The following is a 27,680-nucleotide window of genomic DNA, read 5'->3' as shown; positions in this document are numbered from 1 at the left end:
TGGGTGTGTTGCCTTCTGGTATGTAGCCTTGTATGTATTTTTAATAATATTTTATATGGTTACAAGAGGTCGGAGTAGACACAGTATCCCTTTTTTCTTATCACTCATCACTTCTCACTTCCAATGATTAAATCCAAAAGAACCTGAGTTTATTGCCTAGGAAATCAATTTGCCTTCTTTCTAACAGCTTGGGCCCATCCTTGCTTTTTGCAAACACCTCATTCAGTAAGTAACCATCACCCATGCACTCACATTTGGTTGCTTTTCCTTTTGATGCATCATTTTTAATCTACTTTCTTTAACTGTTTCAAGGACTATAGGAGAATTGTATAAACATGCACCTTCATTGTCCTTAACCACAATCCAAACTGTCTCTGTTGTGTCAGTGAAAACACTGAGTCTCTCTCTCTCTCTCTCTCTCTCTCTCTCTCTGCACAGGCTGCGCCCTTTCCTTAGAACAGCCAGCCCTCCCCCTGCAGTGGCTCCTTGTCACGTTGGTATGCTAAATCCTCAGTCATTTGATCTGTTATTAAAAGAGAATAGACCTAGATGAATGCAACACCCTTTAAATCCTTGTAACACTGGTTCATCAATGTTATGTAGGCTCTCAGTGCAGGGGTGAGAGTTAGTTTAATGTTTTCCTCTGTTGTTCCTATGCCACCATCTCCTACGTTCTGAGTGGTTGATATTTGCAAACCGCGTCTTGTTTCCACCTCTGTATTCTAAATCAGCAGCCAAGTAGTTTGCCATGTAAATGGCCAGACTCTTTGCTTCATTGAAGGTGAGATGCAGCCATTTGCCTTTACCATTTTCTCTCTCCCTGTTTTGCTATTAGAAGGGAGAGTGCTAGCGTCTGGAAGCAAACTAGAAAAATAAACTGATTGTAAAATAAATGCTTTGGGATGTGGGGCTGGGTCTCGTGCAGCGCTGTGTAACCTTAACAAAGCTCAGTTGAAACTGCAGGTGCATGATAGGAGGGGGAGAATTTCCATCTTGTCTGATTTCAGAGAAACTGCCTATCTACTGGGATAATATCATGCTACAAACATTTATGGGCTAGACTCTCCATTGATGTAAATCAACTGGCCATTCACAGATTAAAGGCCAGGAGGGACCACTGTGATCATCTAGTGTGACCTTCCGTATAGCACCAGCCAGAGAACTTCCCCCAAATAATTCCTAGTCCAAATCTTTTAGAAAAACATCTAATCTTGATTTTAAAATCATCAGTGATGGGGAATGCACATGACCCTTGGTAAATTGTTCCAGTGATTAATTACCCTAGCTGTCAAAACTGTATGCTTTAGTTCCTTAATGGAGCACTGCTTGTAACAGCTGAAGATCTGCCCTACATCATCAGAAAAAACTCTCATTAGCTCATCACTCCTTTGTAATGTGACACTGCTGCTAGCTGTGTTGGGACCATTGCCTTATAAAAATTAACCCTCTCATGGGTGCTTGAATACATTACCTACCAAACATAGGTACAGCCCCCAGCCCCGGAGCACCCACAGGAAAAAAAATAGTGGGTGCTCAGCACCCACTGGCTGGCAGCCCCGTGAATCAGCTCCTACCCCTCCCTCCCGCCTGCCGCAGATCAGCTGTTCAGCAGCGTGAAGGAGGCACTGGGGGGAGGAGTGGGGGCAGGAAGAGGCAGGGGAGGGAGTGGAACGAGGCAGGGCAGGGCTTGGGGGAAGGGAGGGAGTTGGAGGCAGGGTCTTGGGCGGAGCAGGGGTCGAGCACCCTCTGGGAACTAAGGAAGTTAGCGCCTATGTTACCAAAATCTTAAACACCCTGGATAGCTGCCCATCTTTTAATAATATTTCCCCTCTCATCCACGTTCTGCTCATCATTTCTGTTACCAACTGGTAAGATATCAGGAAATGCAGTTTTACATCCCATTTCGCTGTAAGTCCAGATCTGTTCTACATCATCCTTGATCACTTGTCTGTTCAAACAAGTGTCTCACCCCCAATTTTCTTATCAACCCCCTCGGTAATATCTTTGACCATCCTCATTATCTCTTTATCTCAGCCCATTTTAGATGGAAACAGCTAGCCACTCACAGGGCCAAATTCTGTAGTAGTGTAAATGGGTGCTGGTCCATTGGCTTCAGTGGAGTTTCACTGATTTACCCCAGCACAGAATTTAGCAATATGTGTCTAACCAAAACTTCTTTCCACTCATCTTACTCAGGTGTGTTTTGTGGACAGCTGAATTAATGTACTTATGTGCTTGGGGAAAAGGCTCATCTCACATAGCCCAAATCTCTCGGTCACAGCCAGGGCCGGCTCCAGCGTTTCTACCACCCCAAGCGGCAGGGGAGGAAAAAAAAATACCCGCGATTGGCGGCAGTTCGGCGACAGCTCCACCGCGCCGCTTCATTCTTCTGCCGAATTGCCGCCGAAGAGCCAGACGTGCCGCCCCTTTCCATTGGCCACCCCAAGCACCTGCTTGCTGCTCTGGTGCCTGGAGCCAGCCCTGTTCACAGATCACCTCTTAGTGCTTGTCTGATTCTTTGTTTGCTATAGGTTGTCGAGCTCATGTTTAGTTACAACTGAGATTTAGTTTTAGGAAACATCGTACCAGTGACATGCTGAATAGAGGACACTGGTTAAAATTCTACCGCCAAACTGAAAGCAAGGTTGGGGCAGGTTCCTTGCCTCTGGACTCATCTCTTCCTTACCCTCCACGCTTGGATCCTAATAAATCCCTTCTGCTAGAAAGAGCTTATCCCTAAGGCTCATAAAAATTCTTCTGAAGAGGAAATATTTGCCTTTGGAATAGGGACATAGCAAGTGCCCTATTGAATCACACCCCTGGCCCATTTCCTTCAGTTTTCAAAGTGGTCAGCCCCATATATTTGAGGCACATGGAAATATAGAGTCCCCGCTGAAGCGCTCTCTGAGCACAACCAGAGAAGGAAGCAAGACTCAATTGGTGAACACACTTCAAAATCCTAAATGACAATGTACCATTTTGCATTAAGGAGTTAATCCAGCGTCCACTGACATAAAAGGAGGTCTTTTTAATTGATGTCAGCTAGTGTTAGATCAGACCTTAAATGTCATGTAATTTTAAAACAATTTCCTGTGGAAGATATCATGAGTTCATCTGCCCCTTCCACTGGCCAAATCCCCATTTCAAACTACGCAACTCAGGTACTCTGCGTTCTAGTGATAATGTAGTATTTTTCAAGAACCACCCATTTCCGAGTGCTGCTTCTTTCTCTGGATGTGCTCAGAGAGTTTTTAATCCTGGCCACTTCTCTGCAGTCATGTGCAGCTCTCTGGTACATGGGGACATCACAGACTAATGGAGATCATTTTTATGAGAGCCCCACGTTAGCGGCATGCTGCTGACTCTAGCTGTGTAGAGGAAGAAAATCCTTGAATCTTGGATTTGTTTCCTTGCAGAGGGATCATACAAGCTCATTAGAAATGGGTGTGTGACAGGTTCCCCCTGGGGTGCCACATGGAACTGGGGTATGACTGAACCAGCCTGGGCTCCCTTTACACTGTAGTGCTGTGACAGGCCCTCAAGCCCCCTCCAGACACATACAGGTAGGAACATACCCAGCTGCAGCTACGCACAGATGCTGAGATCAGCTCTGCATGGGAAGGCTCAGCTAAGGCACCTTCTAGTTCCTAAGGCACGCACCCCCCTCTGGAGTGTAAACCCAAAATTAGACTGTCTTGCGCTGCATGGAGAACTGTACAGCATGAGCTCATGGCATTCCCCCCCGGCCTCAATGTGGAGGAAAATATGCAACAGCTTTTTACCCCCAGTTATGATGGCCACACACCTGGTTTTAGACAAAACAAAAACAAGCTGGATTTAAGGGATTGTAAGTGATAGCAAACAGATCAAAGCAGGTATCAGAGGGGTAGCCGTGTTAGTCTGGTTCTGTAGAAGCAGCAAAGAATCCTGTGGCACCTTATAGACTAACAGACGTTTTGCAGCATGAGCTTTCGTGGGTGACTACCCACTTCTTCGGATGCAAGATCAAAGCAGATTACCTAGTAAATACATAAAATTTGCAAACTGAGCTTAACATACTAAATAGGTAGGACAAGAATTAACAAATTCTCACCCTGAGTGATAAACAGACTGGCAGATTCTTAAGGCACAAGCCTCCTTGGCTTTCCCAGATTTTCATACAAGGACTAGCAATCCCTTAGTTTGGGACTATCACTTCCCCCCTCCCCCGCCCCTGTTCAGGCTTTATTCCTCAGGTGTTTCCAGGTGTGGTGTTGTAGGGAGAGTGAGGTCCCCCATGATGTCATTTCCCCCCTTTTATATATTCTTCCCACTTGCCGGAAAGCTCTTTGCTGGGACCTGGGTCAAACAGTTCCCATTGTGTAGAGCTATCTCTGAGAGGTTTCTATTGTACACAGTTCCTGGGGTAATCCGTGTGCTTGTGTGCATTTCCTCAATAAGCCACTAACATTGTTTGGCCTTTTTACTGTTGTACCTGAAAGGATCCTTGTGAGTGTTTTTCAACCTCACGACATGTTTCAGTAACACGTACATAGCCAAACTTCACATACGTCAACAGCACATACAATCCAATGAGATATTAATGTCTAGCAGATCAAGACTTTTAAAATGATACCTCACAAGGCATACGTTGTATAAAACATATCCTAATTACATGATGGTGAATGTTGGGGTGCCAGAGTGTCACAAGGTGGATCTTAAGTTTGCTTCCCTGACTACTGCCGAGTTTTAGGCTAAAGGTTGATAACTTGTGCTGTATCCAAAGAAGTTGAAACAGGCTCATTGTTACCCATCTGTCCTGATGTGCTTGTTTGCATGTCAGTAACCAGAATCCATTCACAAGGCTATTTCACAGCAGTACTAGAGTTTGAGCTCTGGAGAGGTTGGAGGTTTGACTTGTATCTGCATGGAGTTCTTGTTCTGTAGGATCGATAAGTCAGAAATGTGAAAGGCGTTTACCATTTCTGCTCTTAGAACCTTCATCATTTGTTCTTTGGCAAATGCAATAATCTATAAATGGTGTGGCCGTAAGCTATTCTCAGTATTGACCAAGGCCAGCTCTACATTATAGCCAGGACAGATGGTTGACAGGGCAAGAAGTATTTTAGTGACTGTTTGATTGTTCAAGTGAGTAATTGTGAGGAGTGGATGCTTTTTCCTTTTGCTTAGGAAAAAAAAGCCCAGGGGCAGGGCCCTATCCATAATTTGTCATAGTAAAACTCCAGACACTGAAACACCTTTGGAGTAGACAGACCATAAAACCTAGTAATTATAGCAAATCCAGGATTTATGGCTCACACGCATGCACAGCAACACACCTGTTCTAGTAAAGCCATAGGCAGCATTTCCATTGTCTCTTGAGGCAAATAAAGACCAGCTGAGCTTGGTTTTTTTGCTGCCTTCATAGTCCACAGAGCTAGAGAAGCTGCATCTCTCATACAGTTCACCCACCCAGATGATGTATTGGACATTAAATTGACCTTCCCAGCTTTAAAGTTTGTGGCCTGGGCAGAAAGCAAGGTTGTCTCCTACAGGAGAAACATTGATCTCAACAGAAGGTTAGTCTCACTGCTGGTTGAAAATTTTCCAGTGGAACAGTTCTCTGTTGGGAAAATGCTGTTTCACTGAAATCTAAATGTTTCACAGGAGCATGTTGATTTTAGTGAAATTTTGCTTTGGAAAAAAAAATTGAAATGAAGATTTAATTTTTACATTTGAAAATAATTTTTCATTTCAAAATGTTGTTTATTATATAACATAAAAAGGTCAAGATCTGAATGAAGTGTTCCAATTTCTTCACAATGGAACACATGGATTGACCCGAAATGAATGTTCTTTAAAATAATAAAATAAAATAATGATATAAAAAAAGTGTGGGAAATTTTGGAATTTTTCGGTTTTGTTGTGATTTGGAACAAAATCAGATTTTGAAATCATGGAAATTTCCTGTGAAATGGAAATTCAAGTTCCTGCATAGCTAGAGTTAAGTAGACTATTGCTCTTTGAGCCATTTCACTCTGCATCTCCCCAAGGGCCTGCAATATAAACACTGTAAAGATTGCTTTATTAGTACCCAGTTGTGCAAAGTGCTATGGAACCTCAGCTGCCAGTGAGGTCTCCAGCAGGATCAGACCCTCATGTCTCAAGCACTAACCATTTCTCTACACTCTCTCTGTCATTCTTCCTGGAAGATGCTCACAGTACCCTCTTTCACCCTGGCCTATCAAATCCGCACTACAGGGCCTGATTCTGATTTCACTTATGCTGATGTAACTTGAAGTCAAGGGGTTACTCTAAGTTATACCAGCCTAAGTGAGGTCAGAGTCAGGCCCCCACTGATATAATCTAAATGCATTGTAATAATACATATGGATTGCACTACAATATGTCCTGTGGAACCTACATAGATTATAACATATAGTTATCTGCTATTTGCATAAATAGATGGTAAATCAGCTGTGCCGAGTGCTGCAGTCCAATTAGTTTTTTACAGTATTGTACTATTGCACCTCCCTTGGTGGGCCAGTATCACCCTGAAGAGCTGGCCTCAGCAGAGAGATTGGAATGTTTTGCCGGCTGAGTGAGCTCACTGACTGGCCAACACAGATAAATAATAATTATCTGACTTTCCCCGTGATTGACGGTTCTGTACAAAATTCCTGGATAACCTCAGCTGGTGTTTGTGAAATGTTGGGAAGCACTAAGTGCCGCGGGGTCACTACTGAAGTATCAATGCTTAAGCTATGGCTGTGTCTACACCACAGAGCCTATGTCAGCACTGCCACCTAAATAAGCGCAGTGTGTGCTGACAGGAGTTTTCCTGCTGGTATAGGAATAGCTCCTCCCCAACAACACCAGCACTGTACTGTTGGCATATTTATGTCTTCGTCAGCAGCTACGTCAGCTAGAAGTGTGGTGGTTTCACATCCCTGACCAACAGAACTACACCGGTATAAGTTTTAAGTGAAGACCAGGCTGCATAGTGCTGTGCCATTGCCTAAATGAAGACCTGGCATAAAAATTAGATCGACCTCGCTCTGTTGCTCAGGGCTGTGACAAATTGCATGTTCTGGGCCTTGTCTGTGCTTAAAAAGTTAGGTTGACTCAGCTACGTCGCTCGGGTGTGAAAATCCATATCCCTGAACAACGTAGTTAAGCCAATTCTTCCATCAACCTAACCTAGCACCTCTGGGGGAGGTGGGTTAACTACATCGATGGAAAACCCCCTTCCGTCAATGTAGGAAGAGTCTGCCCTACGGCACTCCAGCAGCACAGTTACAGTGTACCCATACCTAAGGATAGAATATATCGTAGTAAATGAAAATCCTGTGGCATAGCTTGTAAACTTTTAGGCAGCAACTGTCTCTTTATTCCGTGTGTGTGTACAGCACGTAGCAAAGTGGGGCTCTGGTCCCCAATCAGAGCCGCTAGGCACTGCAAATACAGAGCATTTTTCCTTTAATGGGTAACCCTGCAGCGGTATCATGCAATCAAATATACTTTTTAAGGAGATATCTCTGGGTCTCACTTCTGGCTTGTTCCCTGTGTGTGTAATGCCGACAGATTCTCCCCCCTGTTGTCAGCAGGTGGGATCGAACAGGGGAACTCTAGAGCTTGGTGCATGAGCAAACAGCCAGTTGGTGGTTAGCTAAGGCTGTACAGCAGAGTCTCTCTCTCTCTCTCCCCCCCCCACCCCCAAAATGTGCTCTCCGTGCCACTAGATGGGACACACCACCACACCCAGGAGGTGTGTGGGTTACATGTGCACTCAGTTCCCACTGACCGGAGCTGAGGACATGCAGCCGCTGACGTGACTGGAAAGGGAGAGGTTCCTTCTCTCATGTTAACAGTCTGCACTCTAGTCAGTCAATATGTTCCTGTGTCAACAGGTCTGTGTATGTTTGGAGTGAGACTGCAGGGAACATTTGTGTTTTGGGTCTTTAAGATCTGCTCTGTTCTCTCTGGTGTGTTTCCACAACACTGTGTCTTTACTGTGCAGTAGGTCTTGGAATCCTGAAATGGTAAATTAATCTCTGTGAAAACTCTGCTACAGAGACAGTCTGATAGAATTAGTATACAAGCTATGAGGTGGTGGGGGTTTTTTTTTGGTTTTTTTTTAATGTCACTTCTCGGATTGTTCATTTCCTGATCCTCTGTCATGCTGGCAAAATAATTTTGGGGATTAAATCCAGGATTAGCCATATAATCATCTACTGAGATCACAGCATAAGCACTGTGGGAATTTGGATTGGGGAGGTGGCATCTGTGTGAATCAGAGGTGAGACTGAAGTAGGGTAGAGATTTTTATCTCCCTCTATACATGAAATAGTTGAAAGAGATGTGTCCGAATATATGTAGAAATACTGGGTCAGATTCTCAGCTGGTATACATCACCCCAGTTCCACTGAAGTCAATGAAACTACATCAGCAAAGGATCGAGACCAACATTCTATCCTATACAGACTTATGTCCTGCTCATTATTATAGTATCTTAGCATCTTCCATTAGTACTTTAAGCAACCTACCATATGTCATGTAAGGGTTCTCCAAGCATGAACTGTTCCCTAATAGACTTACTACTATTTTAAATATTAGAAATTACTCTCCTTGTAAGACTTCAGAACCCCATCCCCCTCACAAGTTACCTCTGTAGAAAATATTCCTATTATTAGGTCTCTCTATACCAGCTGTGGTTCTGCACCCCGCTTGGAGTGAAATCCAAAATCAGGAGACAAGCAAGTCATGATGTGAAGCAATAAAAAGGAAGCTGTTCTAACTGAGAATATACCTTAGCAACATGAATAAGTAATGGGAAACAGCAGCACTAAGTGACAGCTAAATGGCAGAATCCAAGTCATGTAGTCAATATGGCCCTGTTGTCCTCCAAACAACATAGATGTATGGTGCCTGGATGCAACATATGCATGTTTCATGAGTATCATATGTAAATATGAGGTTCTAGTTAATTTTTAACTTCTGAACATAATAAATAACATCCTTGTATCTGAGCTTGTTACTTCCTTTCTGAGCTAGAAAGGATCACGTTGCCAGCTCATTTAAATGAGGCCTAAAGATACTGTCAGGTGCCTACCTCCACCTGGTGAAGGTCTATAACTAGCAAACCACAGACTTAGTGTTATGCCATGTTTTATGTGTTGCATAATCAGGGCTATTGACACGCTCCATCTGATGCTCACTAATGGCAGTGGAAGAGGACAGGCTGTGCCGCAGGGGAGGAGGTGGTGATCCATCTAAATACATTGATGGTGTTTATTACAGACCAAGATGATCCCAGCCCTTTAAAATACCTCCTGGGCTGCAGCGTGAGTTCCATTGCATAACACTGAGTTCTTGACTTAAAGAGGCAAATAAGACTCCCTTACTGTGGGACAGGAAGAGTCTTAAAGGGCCAGGACTATAGTTAGACTTTTAGTCCTGGCTCTTCTTCCTCTTTCGGTTCTGGGTATGTCTCCTTTATGCTCACCTGTGCTGCTGAACATACCAGGTATAGCACTTCCTACCTCACTGAGTCCAATGAAAAGTTAATGGATGGTCTGTAATACAGAAGATACAGCGGAAAACCAGCAGCAAAATAGTTAATGTGAAATAAACGGGCCAAATGACAAAAAGCCCTGAGAAAAAGGGGCAGTGGATACTGCCCCACCCTGGTGTCTTGGGAAGTGTGCGTGGGAGGTACAGGGTCACCCGTGAAGAGGGGTTCTGTGTCTCCTGGCTTCCTAATGCTCACCTTGGTTCCCCTGTCGACCCTGGCTTTCTCTGCAATGGCCACGCCCCGCTGAAGTAGAGCTCCCTTCTACTTGCAGATCAGCCTAGCTCCTTGGTAATGAGGAGAAATCAACACTTCTATAAGTAAAAGTCCTAGGGAACATGAATGTATCTAAGACGGGGGTCTAAGTAACCAGATCCTGTGATGCAGTCAATAGCACAGGGCAGAGATCCCTCTTTTTCTGATTGTACAGAACAGCAAGGAGTTTAAACTGTACCATGGGAACTGATTTCCACTGGGTGGCAAGCAGAGGGAGAGATTTCTATGGAAGCTTTAATTCCAGTCTTAGACAAGAAAAAGTCTTCTGTGTTTATTGCTTGTTTTGTATATTTATTAAAACTATTAGCAAAAAAACAGGATCAGCTTGAAAAATATGTTGTTTACAAACTTACACACACTGACAGGAAAACACCCCCACCCTGAGGCCCAGCGTTATAAAGGCATTTAGGGGTTGCTACATTCATCGTTGCAATGCCTAAGTCTCATTTCCCAAAGGGATTTAAGTACTTAGGAGCCAAAATTGCATTAACAATGGATGGGATTTAAAGTGCCTAAATTCCTTTTGAAAATGAGTTTAGGCTCCTAAATCAGTTAGGCACTGCAACGCTGAGCACAGCAATGCCTAATACCTTTAAAAATCTGGGTCTGAGCTGACACTGGAGTTCAGGGCAGTTGTGGATGCATGGTATCTCACAGGCTTTGGCCCATAACTAGGATAATACGCTATCAGCCATCTTTTCTGTGTTCACAAAGTCTCTTCTACACACTCTACAAAGCAGTTCTTTGAAGAAATTCAGCTTGAAAGCCATCACTCTTAGAGTTCATACAAAAGCAGAAATGTTTCTGCAGCAATCACATCTTTGCATGTACAAACTAAAATGATCTCTGAAGTCTCTTGCACCAGCTCCTTACATTCTGAGATCTAATAATGAGTTACCGGCCTGAGCAATCCTCAGTGATTCTTCACAAGGTTTAGCTTGGATTCTTCACTTGGTGGGAGTTCATGTGCACACAACTCTGGCTATGAAGAGGACTTTGTAAGATTCTTTAATGTCTCCTTTTAAGGTGAGTACGGCTGCCACCATCAAAGGGTGATCCGGCTACAAACAAAGAATATGCAAGTATAAGCAGTCCTCTTCATCTGGCACCTAGAGCCAAAAGTCTGATTTTGTAAATTATGCCTTTTAATATCTTGAAGTTATTAGATGTGCCAGTTATGGTTGTAGAGAATCTCTCTTAACTGCGCGAGCCTAATGAAAGCTGGGAATAACAGGGTACTCCTTCTCTAGTGGGGGGCATGACATCATCCGGTTATAGCCATGACAACAAGCTGGGTGTGGCTGTGGCATACTGTGCTGTACTGTGGGTTTGGGAAGGAAGTGGAGATCCTTCATCCATAAGTTGTGTAAGAGCCAGCTCTGGTCACCAGCAAGCCCTGAGTCAATATCAGGGCCTCATGCCATGAACTCTAGTACCTCTTGCACAGAATGACAGCAGCCTTCTACTTTTGGAAGATGCTAGTCATGCTGCCACCCCCACAGGGATCCCTGCGGACAGAGGGAGACTGAGAGAAGGAATAAGAAACATGTGAGGATGAGACATGGAGGAAAATCTCAGCTTGTAGGGACAGTGTTGTGAACATATACCAAGGCTCTGTAGAAGGAACCAAGGCAAACCCTAGTAGCTGTGGTGGTGCCACAAGAATTAACAGGCTTTGTTTGCAGTAAAGGAGATTTAGATGAGATATGACAAAAAATTTTTTGTTAACTCTAAGGATAATTAAGCACTAGTACAGGTTATCTAGGGAGGTTGTGGAGTTCCAGTCACTGAAGGATTTTAAGAATAGGTTGGACAAACACCTGTCAGCGATGGCCCAGGTATACTTGGTCCTGCCTCAGCGTGGGGGTGCGGGGGGAGATAGGCGAGATGGCCTCTTGAGGTCCCTTCCAGCCCTGCATTTCTATGATTCCATGAAAGAGACAGGAATCCAGGGCTACCACAGCCTGGGTACTGCAGTATCATGCGTTTAAATTTGTCTGTGCTTTCATATGATCGGGGCAGCAGAAAATCTTTTCTGTGTTGAAATCTAGTGTGAGAGAGCTTATCAAATGACTCCCCCCTAAGCAATCTGACCAAAGCAGTGACTTTAATTTAATTTAATACTAATAAACTTTTGGCTGAAAGGTGCTATGTAAGTGCAAAGATCTTAATGCCTCATATAAGGTATGCATGATTATGCCCTTCATTCTCATCTCATGGATGGATCGACTGAGGCACAGAAGTTATGTAGCAAGCTCCCAAAGTGACACAGCCAGTCCCTGTTCTCAGTTCTCTAACTAATAGACCCTTTGTCCTGTTTTCAGACACTAAGTTTAGCAGGTTTATTGTTATAACTTCTGTCCAAAGTGAGCTGCACTGATGATGACTCAAAGACTTGCTTCTGAGCTGATCCTGAAAGCTAGTGAGAATGTGCTCTGTTCCATCCAGTCTACAATCATTTCAACAAACATGCTTTGGAAATATTAACGTACATCAAAGTCAGCAGGTGGCACCCAAGAAACACTGATGCATTTGATTTGACCACGATCAACTGTTCCTTTAACAGGCTCGATGGTAAATCCCTTCTGCTGCAGGACTGGTAGGCTATCCAAACTGAACTCTACGTTCTGCAGCAAGGACAAGCACAGTTAGTGAAGTAGAACACACGCTGTTGGTTACAGCCAGCTCAGCTTCTGGATACAAAAGGCCTTTACTTATAGGCTACATCACCCTAACCTATAGAACTGTGCCTCCCACCTGCCAAACCTCTTGTGCTTTTGCTCCTGAGACATAAAACAAGCAGTGAATTTAATGTGCTTGGTTGTCATGAAACATACTCTAGCTAAAAGGAGAGTGTCTAGGGATTTTTCATGAAATTAAACTAATTTGTTCTCTTGAAGTCTCATTTGTGGGGACCACAATCTGTTTCATCATTCAACGAACAAACCCTGAAAGCTACAGCTGAGTGTAAGTTCAGAATGTTGTTTTTATAAACAGTTGCCCATAGCACTTTGTTGGTAACGTGCAAGCTGCTAATTTGGTCTATATTCATACTTTTATTATGTATTTAAGAATTAGGGGAGAAATGTATTCAACTAATTGTATTATCCTCTTCTAATATCCTCCTGCTAATTCCTTGTCTCCCCTTGAAAAATAAACCTCTATCCTTTCAAACAATACTAATGCTTTTATAATACGGTGTCAGGCTTAATGGAGATCCAGAAACTCATTTAATGTGGGATCTCTGCCGGTTCTGGATTCTCGAGAGCAGTTGGTAGCCATTTGCAACTGCTGACTCAATTTCTGAGCTGAGTTGCACATAAAAGTGCATTTTTCATTTTGTTTACCTTCTTTGATGCAAACTGAGCTGTCCGTATAGCCCCGATTTTCAGCTCCCTCACTGCTGGAGTCCCAGAGGTCTCTGCCTGGATGTACTCCAGGCTCAGGAGGAGGGACTTTGCTGGTTCTTCCAGCTCTAAACAGACATGGGTCAAGTTAACTTTGGAGCAGCCAATGAATGTTGGTCCCAAGTCAGGCATAAATGACTTATTGATCAGTTGGTCTAAGATGGTGTAATTTACACTAGAAGGCACCAGCAGAGAGGCCAGTAATAGGAAAGTCCACCAACAAGAGTGTCTGAACAGTTCTTACCACACTTTGACTTGCATACAATGCGTTGGAAGGAAGAGTGAATTTAAAGAAAGGTGAAGTCTGGTTAATTTGTGTCATCTTACACGTTCTTTGCTTTTTCTGTTTCATCCTTCTGTTTGGGCCCCTGAGCGTGTAAGTTACACTCACTTATATTTCTTTGCATCTTTAAATGGGTGTAGTTTACATAACTCCTCTGAATTTAAACCCCTATCTTACATTCAACCCTCCCATTTAGTGTCTATTAGCTACTCCTAAGGTTTTTGTCTCTGAACTTGGGAATCATGTAATTAGAGCAATGCTGAGGATGCATACATGTGAGAATTTTATAAGCTTTTTAAAGTAAACCTTCACTTGCCATTTACAGAAATGCAGCTAAAATACATTTGTGTTGTACTATTAGTTTATCCTTTTTCACATACTAAACTGAAAAACTGTCTAATCCACATGAGGTAAAGCCTGCCATTCACGTGGATGAGAAATTCTACTGTATTCAATTTAGAGAAAATTCTTCTCCTGATAAGTTCTTTTTTCTGCAATTTTTATATTGAGTCAAACCCCTTCCATCATCATCTGCCCTTCTTTGGCATTTGACTCTGGTACCCACATGCTGGAGGTGCTATCTCCTGTGAACTTTTTTTTTTAATACAAATGGAGACAGACAAATCTATATTGATATAATTCTCCCACATTTGAATAAAAATAGAAAAGACAGGTTGTTACCTCCTTTTGCGGCTTCTTCAGACATGGGTGATGTTATAGCCAAAGACTCCAAGGGAACATCCAATGGATCCCCTCCTTCCACAAACATCATATGGTTTCTTGCAGCACCCTTCAGCCAGATCTCACGAGCTATTTCCTATGTAGGACAAGAACTCTGCAGATGCAGGTTACAGCCCAGGTCTTGATCTAATGGTAGTAATCTCAACACAACTGTACTAGCTGTCTAGAAACAATTGTATAATCTGTCTCAATTGTTAGCAGGCACACTGACCACTGAGCTTAGTCTCTCCTTTATGTATGCAATTATAACCCATGATGCAAGAGATCTTTGCCATCTTCATTCTGTAATCAGCTGTTGACTTGGTGGGGGACATGTATTTTCCTCAGCCTTTTTTCATTCTGTGGCAGAGTGCCTCTGTGATAACGGGGAAAACCATTCATCCTAGACCCCCAAGATGGGCAAAACTACCTGGTATCAAATATGACCTGTCTGAGATTTGTGAAGCTGGGCCAGGTTTCAGGCACTCATCACTGATTTCGTGGTTCTGAGTGTGGAAATCATGCACAACTCAACTCAACCAAAATTAGATATCTGGCTTTATCCCTACCCGAAACTCTGGGAATGCAAACTCACCTGAAATGTTTGCAGTCACCTCTTTACTTGCAGTCCTGACAGCAGCCACTAGGTGGCACTCCTTGCTAACTGTTGGCTAGCCTCTCCTGGGAGTGTGGGAATATCACCCCGAAGTTGCTCATCTGATTGCACTCTGATTTTGGCTTCTGTTTAAGCTCAGTCCCTGCGCCATAGATGGACCACTCCTTCCCCATGCAGAACGGCAGAGCAGCTTCACAGTAGAAAGAGCAGCCTCTGTTTCAGAAGGGCTTTTGGGGCATGGGCTCTGCAGGAAAAGAACCACTATCCCAGTCCCTTCATCAGATTCTCTGCACTGGGAACCTATGTGAAGTTGTGCTCAGCAATTCACAAGGGTATGTGCTGGTTCTCCACAATTTGCCCAGCTGTGAAGTGGGGTTATGTAGGGAGAAGAGGGATCTTACTCCAAGTCATTGTGAATTAATTAGGAAATACAGTTATTTCCACTCCTGATAGAATCCTAATGCCCATGCTGATAAATTCAGTTTGAGTCAGATGGCAGCTTTAGATTTAACAATCCAGATGCCCTGAGGTTGCCTTACCTTGCCAAAGAGCACAACCTTGAGGCAATCAGAATAATACAAACTTTCATGGTCTGGACTGAAGGTAACAGTGAAATCCTGACTCTTCCCAGGCTCAATTACGCCCTCTACTGGAAATATGTTGAACACACTTAAACCACTGTAGTTCTGTGTACCTGGAAGAGCAAAAAACAACAGAAATATGAGGATGACAGAAGGAAAGCTCTGTTCTACCACTTTTTTTTTAATATTTCAATCTCGTGTCTTTTTTGTCCCAATGGTAAATGAGTAAAATTTCTGATGCATGTTTATGCAGCAAAGTCAGAAATCTGGGTGTTAAAAAGCCTACCTGGAACCACCTGTGAGGTTTTTCAAAATACCCATTTCCCTAGAGGAATTGGAGAAGTGCCATTAAACCATTCTTACTTTCTAGTATTAATTACACATAGATTGATCTTGCTTCTTGATGAGTAATATACTGAGTGGGTTTAACCAGATCTCAGCAATAGAGCCTTCTTACCTGGGAATGTTCTCTTAGGCTATGTAAACTTGTACCAACCAGGAACTAATTATTAACACATTTGCTATTAGTGAAGCAAATACTGTCCTTAGTTACGGTGTTGTGACCTCCCCCACCGCTGTAAGGCTTCAGTGGAGCTGAATGGACCAAACACAAGGCAGAATTTGGCTCCTATTATATACTTGATTAGTGAGATGGAAAAACTATTTACCAACAAAATCTGTCCGTCCTGGGGGAGACGTGATGAAGAAGGGAAGTCTCTGCTGCTCTTTGTCCCTTGTTTGTGAGAGTGACTCTAGTTTGATGGAGTATCTCAGGGGCAGAGTGGAAGTGTTCTGTATCTGGAGGGAGTCATTGATACAACAGTATTTTAATTGGGGAACTGATTAAAAACCCTATAGGATGTGTATTGTGCAAATGGGCTGAAATTGTTTATTGCATGCCCAGGTGCCATACATGGTGCATCTGGGTTACTATTATCCACAGTCCATTCTTCCTGTCAAACAACACAGAGCTTTTTCCACTCTTAGAACCCATCTGCGGGAAATACACACTAGTTGCTTCCCATCAAAGCTTTGTGGTGCCTGCACAGTGAAAGATTTTATAGACTAACAGTTTGCTTCTAATACTTGGCCTGTTCACTAGATTTGGGATTATCAGTGTGGAAATCTACAGCAGATAAATGAATCAATTAACCTGTTCTCCAGCCTACTTGGGTAGTCCCTAGCAGGGCACATCCCCCTCCCATGGAGACAGGAGGCAGGCACAACTAGGGTGGCTGCAAAAGGGAGCACCTGGGAGGGAAGGGCAAGTAACTCTGCTGCTGATGCTTGAGGGGCCATTTCTGGCCTCCCTCACCTTTGTGTGTACTGGGCAGAACCAGGGAGAAGAGCATTCAAGAGGTGCTTTTTAAATGTGCAGTAAGACCCTCCCCAGTGCCTCTGTAGGCAGAATTCCCACAAGCAGTGCAGAGTCAGCTCAGCACCCCTGCCAGGTAGAAGTACTGTTGGCCCTTAAGACTCTCCGCTTTTAATGAACTCATTGAACTACCAGTTTGTCATGGGTGTTCATCACAGGCTTAAAAGCTAAAATGCTTAGTGAAGCAACTTACTGCTCAGCATAACATCCTGTCGGGAAACTCTCTTACATGCTTCTGACCAACTAGGAATGGTATTGACCCACCACAAATCAGGTCTTTCAACTCAACACAAGGGAGTTTCCACTAGTTCAGGATTTACCTTGAATGTGGAAGTGACCTTCTCTTTGGCTATGACATAGCCCATATCGAGCACTTCTCCTTCCACAGAACAAGCAATTGATGGAGCCACCCCCTGGCCAATAATACTGAGGGTCAGGGTGGCTTTTATGCTCCTGATATCCAGAGTTTCAAAGAACTGCAAAGAAGGATGTTGATAATAGTCAACTGTAACAGACACTTGCTTTAGAATTTCAGGGTACAATACAAAGCCAGGGCTAAATGCCAGCTGGGTGCTGTGCATAGGCACCTGGCAATGGGAATGCCCCAGTCCTAGCTTCTCATAATCACATCCCAGGTCCTTTGTGGAAGCATCCACAGAGAGGATAGTTTCAGGGCTTAGGGGCCATTGCGTCACTTATCTGTGGGCATGCCCATTGACTGACTGTGGCATTCTGCCTGTGCTGGGGTTAGAGGTGGGGCTAGGGCTGGTTCACACTGGAGCTGGATTTGCAGTACTGTATGTGAGAGTCTGGGCTTGAGAGCACTTAAACAGCAAGCCAGAATTTGGCCCTACTTTCTTATTCTGATTCTGAGGGTGTTTATATTTCCTTATCTAAGAAATCTCCAGGGACGAGGGGCTGGATGCTCAAAAGGAGTTAAATCAGTGGAAGTTAGGAGGCTAAATAGAAGTTTGGAGCCAACCTCTTTCTGAGCATCCAGCCCTGGATCTATAATGGGGTAGGCAACCTATGGCACGCGTGCCGAAGGCGGCACGCGAGCTGTTTTCAGTGGCACTCTCACTGCTGGGTCCTGGCCACCAGTCTGGGGGGGACTCTGCATTTTAATTTAATTTTAAATGAAGCTTCTTAAACATTTTAAAAACCTTATTTACTTTACATACAACAATAGTTTACTTATATATTATAGATTTATAGAAAGAGACCTTCTAAAAACGCTAAAATGTATTACTGGCACACGAAACCTTAAATCAGAGTGAATAAATGAAGACTTGGCACACCACTTCTGAAAGGCTGCCGACCCCTAATCTATAATGTAGTCTCCCAGGGAGAATGACCTCACTGTGATATCAATGTGCTAAAGAACACAGCTTATCTGACTGCCCATTATTAGAACAATATTAAGCTGCTGTCAATGTTCTGATAAGGGTCAGGCTCCTATAGAGCCATGCACATTGCCCAAAGACAATAGAGAGCCCACTACACATGTCTTTAGACTGCACTGTTGTGCACTGTGCTGTGCATCAGCTGCGTACTTTCTCCACCCAGAAGTGGGTGCATTTCAGAGGGGCTGTCTGTGTAGTTTGCAAAGCATTGTGGGATGGACTGTCTGTGTAGTTTGTAAAGCATTGTGAGATCCTTTGCTAGGAAAAAAGAACAGGAGCCACAAGTACTCCTGTTCTTTTTGCGGATACAGACTAAGGCTGTGGCTACACTTAGCACTTCAAAGCGCTGCCGCGGCAGCGCTTTGAAGCGTTAAGTGTAGTCAAAGCGCCAGCGCTGGGAGAGAGCTCTCCCAGCGCTGTCCGTACTCCACCTCCCTGTGGGGAATAACCCCCCTGCTGGGGCTTTGACCACACTGGTGCTTTGCAGCGCCGCAATTTGCAGCGCTGGAGAGGGTGTGTTTTCACATCCTGCTGCAGCGCTGCAAATTTGTAAGTGTAGCCAAGCCCTCACACGGCTGCTACTCTGAAACCAGTCATTTTGCTAGGAAAGACATTCCATAAATGAATATAATTCCCCCTGGGGAAAAAATGTTAAAATCAGGTCTTAACCAGTCAAATATGTCCCAGAACTCCTTCAGCATGAAAATTCTTGATTTTATTATTTGTGCACCAGTATTGACATTATTTTACAAGTATATTTTTGGTTAAGTCTTGTATTTTTAAATGCTTCTGATTGCTTAATTATTATCCATATGTCTCCCCATGTGTAAAATATTTTCATATATATATAATATTTACTCACCAATTTACTCTCATTTGGACAAAAAGAGATGAAGAGAAACTGGTTTTCCCCTGGCTCAAGAGTGCCAACTGGACTGACCAATAGGAAGGGCCCATTGGGGTTCAGGATGGAGAATCCTAGCTGAAATGTTGCAACTCAAGGAAATGCAAGTTTATAGGTGACAAACTGAGGGTACAAGAGCAGGATTTAAAGATAATTCAAACCAACCTGTTGTCTATTAGCTCTTTTAGGGTTAGTGAGCTAGACCAAATAAAATAAAAACCAACCCAATTCTTTGTCCAATACTCAAATGTCTGAAACAGGGTTTTTTTCTGTTAGAAAAACCTGTAATAACTTCCCTGCAGCTCTGTCCCTAGGTTTTGCCTGGGGTGGGACGCATGCGAATTAAACCAGCATATGAGAGATGTTGTTCTCTCAGATTTTTCTGGCCCTGTTTAGACTTGGCAATACAGGAAGCCTAGAGAACAGCCTTTTCTAACTGAAGATTTCCAGAAGTTGGGAGAAGTGTTGAGCAAAAACTTGGCTTTTGGCTCTCTCTGCTTGTGTGTGTCATGTTGGTGCTCGAGTTGGCTGCATTGCTAGTAGCTTTTGCTCTTTTAGAAAGGGCTGAAGCATGAGCATGAAGAGCCTCTCAAGTCTGGTTTTTAAATAGAGATTTGCCAGCAGAAAAGTGCATAGTGAGAATTTTGCAAAAGCATTTAGATTGGAAGGGGTCTTCCAAAGTTCATTTCTTCCAGCGCCGCAGAATAGATTTTTACAATCTATCTAGCTGTGAAAGATGGGCACCACATCTGAACTACAGTCTCCATTAAAGGTGCTTTTACAATCCTAATGATGAACAATTCTTGTAGAAATAGGCCCAAAGTCAACAGTGACTGAATAGCGGATTGTGGGGAGTGAACACTCCAGTCAAGGATACTGCTAGCTGCTCCTGGGAGATGTTCTGTATTGTAATCTGTTTGATTACTCTGTGGCCTAAAATGTATAAAAACAATACTTTCAGAAATGTTACTGTAATCAACCAGAGAGACCACTAAATTGGACACTCAAGTTTCTAACTCCAATGCTGCCTAGGGCCATCTTTAGTTATGGTGTCACAATATTCATTGCACTCCCGTGTGAAGCAGAATGACCAGGAAATAAAACCACCAGTGTTAACTCCAAGAATGAGACAGAAAAAAGTTCTGAAGTTAGTGACAGACTGATCCTTTCTTTCAAGACAGAAAGCAACAAATGTGACACTTCTAGTATCTCCCAGTCTTTCAAGGAAAAAGGTCAGATACCACTCAGGTGGCTGTTTAAAAGCATTTTCAAGGTCTGAGACTTTTCACTCTTCATCTACTGTGTTTTTACCTTACTGGGATTTCTTAAATGTGGTATTTATAAACCAACATTTTACAGCTAGCCTGGTTGTGATGAAGGTTCCCTGTATTAGAAGGCTGTCCTGCAGAGGCTAGACCTGTCAATGACCACATTGTATTCTCCAGACACTGCTTAGCTAGGAAATTATATCCAGGAGGGAAAAATGCATCTTCACAACCCATTTTACTAGTGGATTTGTTTTTAACAAAGGTTGTTACAAAAGACCATAAAACCTCAAAGAAGAATTGTTAGGAGTAGTTTGAGTAATATTCTATTGCATCAGATCTCCATGCATGACTGTTCTTATGAGAAATACAGTTCACTCCCACTTTTCCCTCTGCTAAATGTTCACTGCATTTCTGGGGCTGGTGTACTGTGAACGAACACAGGTGGTCTCCATTAGGGCTACTAATTACATCTCTGGGCATCAAATGGGCTCTTAAGAACCTTAAATGGTTATCTGGGCTCCTAATTGCGTGACTACATCTGGCCTAATTTAGACACCTATGTTTGAAAATTGATCCTACAGCAAGTAAGAAAATCGTAACAAAACTACATTTAAAAGGAATTAAAGCCAGACAGAAAAACCTCAAAAGTTGAATTCTAACTTCGTACCTACTGCGACCTCCCCAAAATTGACGATGTTTTTTCCATTATTTGAAGTGACCACAACAGATGGTGCTACAGCAGGACAATGCAACTCTAGGTACAAGGTGTTATAAGGACTGGGGAGATGGAAAAAAATGTTTGGTGTTAGATCATAAAATCTGCTCTTACTCTATGCAGGAGGGGGAAAAGCATTATGTCAGTGTTAAAGAGACTGTATAATTCTTGGCTTCTTTTCTTGCATCTGCATAGGCAGAAGAGGTGGACTGAATCTGGCACATAAACTTTACATATTAAATATTCTCTAAGGTACTTTGATATTAGCAGGCTTGATCCTGATCTCAGTTATGCTGGTATACTATCTAAGTTATTCCACTGATTTATGGGGCAATTAAGATCAGAATCTGGCCTTTCCCCCAAAAAACAAATGAATACTTTTTCAACATGTGTCCCTACTTTCTTCTGACTTTTCTGGTCCACCATAAATAGCATTCATACGGTTTCATGCTGCTCATTTATACAGTACCTGTACTTTAGATTTTCAGATCCTATCTTTTCATCAATATCTCCACTTGCAACAAAGCAAGGTATGATGTATCTCTCAAACTTTCCTGTGAAATTCCTAATCAGGGAATACTGAGCTGCAATATATTCTTCAGAGCTAGAGAGTACAAGAATATAGTCATAATAAGAAGAAAGCAAAAATCATGTAGTAACACAGCAGTCTAGTACTAATGCCAGCAAGCAGAATATTACATTGCAGACCCGACCTACTAAGTATTTGCATTTACTATTTATTGATCATTAATTGTTTAAACGTGGACTTTAGCAGTAAAGCTGTGTACTCATTTGTTACAAAGCAATGGATCTGCTCAACAGAGGGTGGTGATGAATAAGTAGTGTGCTTTTCTGCCCATGTCATGGAGAACAAAAATTATGAACTCAGATACTTAATGTCACACTAGAGAAGATAAAACACTTTTTTTAGTGTGATTCTCCCATGCTGAATTTTCTAGTGAAAATCCATTTTGCAAACATTTTCATTGCATCTTTTTATATTCCAATAATATTCCTAAATTACATATTTCTATGATAGAGTATGTCTGGCAATGCCTCCGAATTCTCAAATATGTATTTCCTTTGGAATGAACTGTGTAGTTACAGTATACTTCAACAATTCATGTTTAAAAATATAAGTATTATATGCTGCTAGTTAATGGATTGCAGTAAATATGTAATTCTTGTCCAAAGCATGTAGGGCCCAATTCAGCAAAGCACATAAGCATGTGCTTAACTTTAACATATGAGTGGTTCTATTGGCTTCAGTGGGACTACTCAGATACTTGGGACTACTTATTTACTTAAAGTTAAGCACATGCTTAAATGCTTTGTTGGGTCAGGGCCCTCAAGCACTGGACTTTCTTATTAGATGGTATAAAACTAAATAAATAAACTGCTAGGTACCACATGAAATAAATGTTAATTCTCTGTCAACTGACCTGCATGCTGCAAAATGACTACCTGGAAGCTATAAATTAAAGCATTGTTATATTTCCCAATGGGTGAATTTCGCCCTGTCCTAGTGGTGGTTCTCTAGACTATATGCCATTTAACTCCCAAATTAAGGCATTGGGGGGTCTTGAGGCAGTGGGCATGAGCCTTGTGCTGCCTGGGGTGAATTTTACTCAATACAAATGCAACTAATTTATTTGGAAGAGGTGAATCATTCGCTGTCAGTTTCTGTTGTTAAAATGTTTAATCGGCCTCCTACCTGAAAACCAGGCCAACTGCCCTTTAAATTGGTATTGTGGTTGGTTCAGCTGAGTTATAGTACAGCCATGTTTAATGCTACATGGTACATTCTTTCAAGCCCGCAGCTCTGCTATTTGATCTATAATGAGGGATTCTCTGCCTTGCAGGAGAGGTTATAATGATAGTGTAGATTAGAATCATTGCTAATTTTGGAAATAACTTTTGTAATAAAGAAAAAGGCCAGTTCACCCCTAAAGTTAGATTGCTCACTCACACACAGGGATTAATACATTAATGAAACCAATGTGGCAAATGGCAGTCGTTTGCTACCCAGTAGAAGCTGCTGCTGCTACTGACTTACTTGGTTTTTATTTCTTCTGGTTTTGGTGGCTCAAAGCCACTGCTAGCAGCTGCATGTTTACTGCTTCTGACCCTCAAAGGCTGTCTCAAAGCGGCAAAACTTGGTTTCTTTCCATCCTTCTTTCCTGACACAGTTTCGTCTTTCCTCTTCTATAAATATGTATATATAAATATAACATGCACTTGATACTTCAAAGCTGCCTAAGTAATTTGGACATCCAATTCCTATTAAAATCCCATAGGTGGCTACAAATTAGTATAGATCAGAGGTTCTCAAACTTCATTGCACTACACAATCCCAGGAGTGGGGACCAAGCCTGAGCCTGCCCAAGCCCTGCTGCCCCAGGTGGGGTGGGGGCCAAATCCCAAGCCCCGGGGGTGGGGGCTGTAAGCTGAGCCTTGCCACCCAGGGCTAAAGCCCTCAGGCTTTGGCCCTGGGCGGTGGGGCTCAGGCTTTGTCTTCAGCACCAGGCCCCAGATCCACGTTGTGGTCCTGGCCCACAGTTTGAGAACCACTGTTATAGATTATTCTGTGGAGATGCTCCAGTCAGGGATCATGGCTCCACTGAGTGAATGCTGCTGCAAACATACAGCAAAAAGACACTCTGCCCCAGAGAACTCCCAATCTAAATATATAAAAAGAGGTGACATATCTGTAACCAAAACCATACGATAACAGCGATACAATTATGATTTAGGGCAATAAGCAATGGATACAGTGTTCAAATAAAATAAAGTGAAATTAGACAATTCAAGCTCAGAGGACAAATTGTCTGCTGGAGTAAATAAATGCAGCTCTATTGACTTCAATGAAATTTTATTAATTTACAGTAGGGAATTGGGAATCTGACCCCATTTTCAAAAGTGCCTAAGTCACTAAGGTGCACGTCCCATTTTCAGAAGTCTCTTTTAGGCACTTAGGAGCGCCTAAGGAACTTACAAACCAAAGTCAATTTTCAAAAGCCAGTCAAGTGCTTTCGAAAATGTTACCCCATATTTATTTATTAATCCAGTCCGCTGATTGCGTTAACTGCCACTTTGTACTGCTAACCTCTGGTATAAAATTCTTGGCTTCATTTATTGTATTTTTAATTGCAAATAATTTTATGCTAAATAAGTTAGTGCTGTAAAAATGAGGTTGATTTTCCTTTGAGAGTGAGTACTTAGATTTTTAACTGTTCTTACTTGCATTTCTGATTCACGAATCTTCTTCATCATCGTCGTTTGTGCATCTGCCCTGCACAGCATCTGAACTGCCTCTTCTCTGATTAGCTGCTCTGACAACACTGGTCTGAAGTACACTTGTATCAAGCATTTCTGGGGTAGAAAGATTGCACACAATGAATGACACTGGGCTGCAAATTAACATCAGTGGCTAAGGGCAGAATTTGGCCCTTGCTTATTTGTAACTCCCACCAAAATCAATAGAAGCTGAGAGCATGAGTTTGAGAGCAGATTTTGACCCTGGATACCTTGGCCCTTTTTTGTAAGGGAGCCAGGTGAATTAAAGAAAAGGGCTAATAGTAGCTGTGTTTTAAAAAGTCCACAGTGCTGCAACAGTATTAGATTACCACCAGTTTGTCTACATTTAAGTGCCTTTCAGCTAAATAAATCATGCTATAACATTGATGCAAATTTGTCCATGAGTAAAGTTACATGTGTACTTGTTTGCATCATTGAGCTCTAGATTTCCATTAAAAGTATTCTTTTAAGCTCAGTGTACAAAAATGAATTAATTATAGGACTGGTACAGTATATTTTGGGACTTTAATTACAAGGTACTAAATTTGTAAGGATAGAGATGATCATAGGATTTTATCTTTTGTATTCAAATACTTGACATACTCAGAATGAATTTACCTTCCCTGGTAAAACTGTTCCAACAGAAGGCATAATTGTCACAGGAGAATCTTCTGGCACAAGGAATTCAAAGGAAGTGGATCCAACAGGGGCAATTTCCCCTTTGCCGATCCTTGGGACAGCATGAGTAAAGCGGTTGCGGCTCACATGTGCATTTATTACATACAGTGTTGCTGTAGATACATCATTTAAAGCTGTTGCTGCAAACTTGACTAAGGAATGAGACAACTCAAGAGGTGGGTGGACTCCAACTGCTTTGCATGACAGCTTGAATTGTCTAAAAATAAACACACCATAAATTGTCTCAGCACAAACAGAGCATCTTAAACAGCCCAGAAGCCTGGGGACCTGATTCTGCAGCTCTTATTCAAGCAGGATTCCTATCGATTGCAATGGCAATTTTGCCTAAGGATGGCACAATGAGACAAATATGGTATTTGTTTTAAAATGTGCAACTCCCTATACAGGCTGTACCTGAATTATCTCTCTGAATAGAAATGCAATGAGATGCCATCTGAAAGCTTGTGCCATGTGCCTTCACTATTATGCACCATCACCTGGCACAGATGATGAGCGTCTCCAGAAGAAACATACACACGACCAATGTAAAGCTTCAGTAATTCCAACAAGAAAAGGGGTTGGGAGGAAGTTGCAGGTAAAGAAAATAAGAGGCAAATTTATAACTGGAGGCATATGATATCGATCAACTTGGGTGAGGCAGGAGGAGAGTCAGCAAAAAGGCAACAAATTAACTCTGTAAAGACTTGAACCTGGCAGGCAGACACTGAGCACCTCTTGTACGACACAAATCTTCTGCCTCTGCCAATGTACAGACAACCTAGACTCTGGGACTTAGTTATCAGATTCTGATCTTGACTCTAGAACTCCACCATTGATTCAGAGTAACACTTCTACCTTTACTCATTTGTGTTTCCAGATTCTTAACATACCGATTAATCTCTGACTTGCAGGTCAGCTCAAAACTGTATTCCTTTGCCTTGTTGGCTTTGAAGATTATGTCCAGGTTCAGGCTTTCCAGGGGGAGGAGAATTCCAAATCCATCACTTGGTTGAATTTCTACAAACTTCAAAATGACAAAAAGAAATCTCATGTGTTACAATGTAACAAAGGGTCAGGGCACCAGAAACACATGCCTGAGGAACTTCGGCCCGACACTCATCTGAGGATAGTGTGTGTCTGTGAGTGACTAGAATTCTCTGCAGACTTCTAGTTCTAGAATAACTTGAAAGGTTGCAATTTCAATTTGCCTTTCCTGCTGCAATTGATTTCTCATCTTGGACAACATGTGACCATGCCGTAAAAGTCTATAACCTCAGATTTCAATGGAGTTGACATTTGAGAAAGGACTTCCTTTCAGGCTTTCTGCTGACTTATTGTCCATATTATTCTTATGTAGCTATTAGGGCTGTCAATTTTTAATTAAGTTAACTCACGCAATTAACTCAAAAAATTAATCACGATTAATTTCAGTTTTAATTGCACTATTAAACAATAGAATACCAATTTAAATTTATTACATATTTTGGATGTTTTTCTACATTTTCAAATATATTGATTTAAATTACAACACAGAATACAAAGTGTACAGTGCTCACTTTGATAAACAAAAGAAATAGTATTTTTCAGTTTACCTCAGACAAGTACTGTAGTGCAATCTCTTTATTGTGAAAGTGCAATTTACAAATGCAGATTTTTTTTGTTACATAACTGCACTCAAAAACAAAACAATGTAAAACTTTAGAGCCCACAAGTCCACTCAGTCCTACTTCTTGTTAAGCCAATCCCTAAGACAAACAAGTTTGTTTATATTTAGGGGAGATAATGCTTCCTGCTTCTTATTTACAATGTCACCTTAAAGTGAGAACAGGCGTTCACATGGGACTTTTGTAGCTGGCATTGCAAAGTATTTACATGCCAGATATGCTAAACATTCATATGCCCCTTCATGCTTTGGCCACCATTCTGGAGGATGTGCTTCCATACTGATGACACTCGTTAAAAAAATAATGCATCTATTAAATTTGTGACTGACCTCCCTGGGGGAGAATTGTATGTCTCCTGTTCTGTTTTACCTGCATTCTGCCATATATTTCATGTTATAGAAGTCTCGGATGATGACCCAGCATGTTATTCATTTTAAGAACACTTTCCTTGCAGATTTGACAAAATGCAAAGAAGGTACTAAAGTGAGATTTCTAAAGATAGCTACAGCATTTGATCCAAGGTTTAAGAATTTGAAGTGCCTTCCAAAATCTGAGAGTGACGAGGCGTGGAGCATGCTTTCAGAAGTCTTAAAAGAGCAACACTCCAATGCAGACTACAGAACCCGAGCCACCAAAAAAGGAAATCAACCTTCTGCTGGTGGTATCTGACTCAGATGATGAAAACAAACATGCGTCGGTCTGCCCTGCTTTGGATCATTATTGAGTCAGAACCCATCATCAGCATGAACGCATGTCCTCTGGAATGGTGGCTGAAGCATAAAGGGACATATGACTCTTTAGTGCATCTGGCATGTAAATATCTTGCAATGCTGGCTACAACAGTACCATGTGAATGCCTGTTCTCACTTTCAGGTGACACTGTAAGTAAGAGGGAAGCATTGTCTCCTGCAAATGTAAACAAACTTGTTTGTCTGAGCAATTG

At 42.2% G+C, this 27,680-nt stretch overlaps 1 protein-coding gene and 1 long non-coding RNA gene across 6 annotated transcripts in view; one reads left to right on the top strand and one right to left on the bottom strand.

Moving 5' to 3' along the window:
• LOC123354161 overlaps nucleotides 1–27,680 on the top strand; it is a 115,212-nt gene that overhangs the window by 29,101 nt on the left and 58,431 nt on the right. The window lies entirely within an intron of this gene.
• CFAP74 (cilia and flagella associated protein 74) overlaps nucleotides 10,124–27,680 on the bottom strand; it is a 97,926-nt gene continuing 80,369 nt past the window's right edge. For 3 of the 5 annotated variants that reach the window (XM_044995848.1, XM_044995846.1, XM_044995847.1), the window contains exons 25-39: nucleotides 25,964–26,097; nucleotides 25,014–25,290; nucleotides 24,339–24,470; nucleotides 23,155–23,303; nucleotides 21,568–21,702; nucleotides 21,051–21,160; nucleotides 19,993–20,048; nucleotides 19,074–19,193; nucleotides 17,129–17,284; nucleotides 16,102–16,231; nucleotides 15,392–15,546; nucleotides 14,198–14,333; nucleotides 13,174–13,301; nucleotides 12,319–12,453; nucleotides 10,124–10,887 (exon numbers count right to left, since the gene is read on the bottom strand). In XM_044995848.1, the coding sequence (XP_044851783.1) occupies nucleotides 10,789–10,887; nucleotides 12,319–12,453; nucleotides 13,174–13,301; nucleotides 14,198–14,333; nucleotides 15,392–15,546; nucleotides 16,102–16,231; nucleotides 17,129–17,284; nucleotides 19,074–19,193; nucleotides 19,993–20,048; nucleotides 21,051–21,160; nucleotides 21,568–21,702; nucleotides 23,155–23,303; nucleotides 24,339–24,470; nucleotides 25,014–25,290; nucleotides 25,964–26,097 (2,052 nt within the window). In that variant the 3' untranslated portion in view covers nucleotides 10,124–10,788. Of the gene's footprint in view, nucleotides 10,888–12,318; nucleotides 12,454–13,173; nucleotides 13,302–14,197; nucleotides 14,352–14,831; nucleotides 15,547–16,101; nucleotides 16,232–17,128; nucleotides 17,285–19,073; nucleotides 19,194–19,992; nucleotides 20,049–21,050; nucleotides 21,161–21,567; nucleotides 21,703–23,154; nucleotides 23,304–24,338; nucleotides 24,471–25,013; nucleotides 25,291–25,963; nucleotides 26,098–27,680 lie in introns of those variants that run through there. The other 2 variants (XM_044995850.1, XR_006574632.1) reach the window with 2 other exon arrangements.

The sequence above is a fragment of the Mauremys mutica genome, chromosome 21, assembly GCF_020497125.1.
Source record: "Mauremys mutica isolate MM-2020 ecotype Southern chromosome 21, ASM2049712v1, whole genome shotgun sequence".
NCBI classification, from domain to species: Eukaryota; Metazoa; Chordata; order Testudines; family Geoemydidae; genus Mauremys; species Mauremys mutica.
The sequence above is the reverse complement of the archived record's forward strand: the minus strand, read 5'-3'. Positions and strand labels throughout refer to the sequence as shown.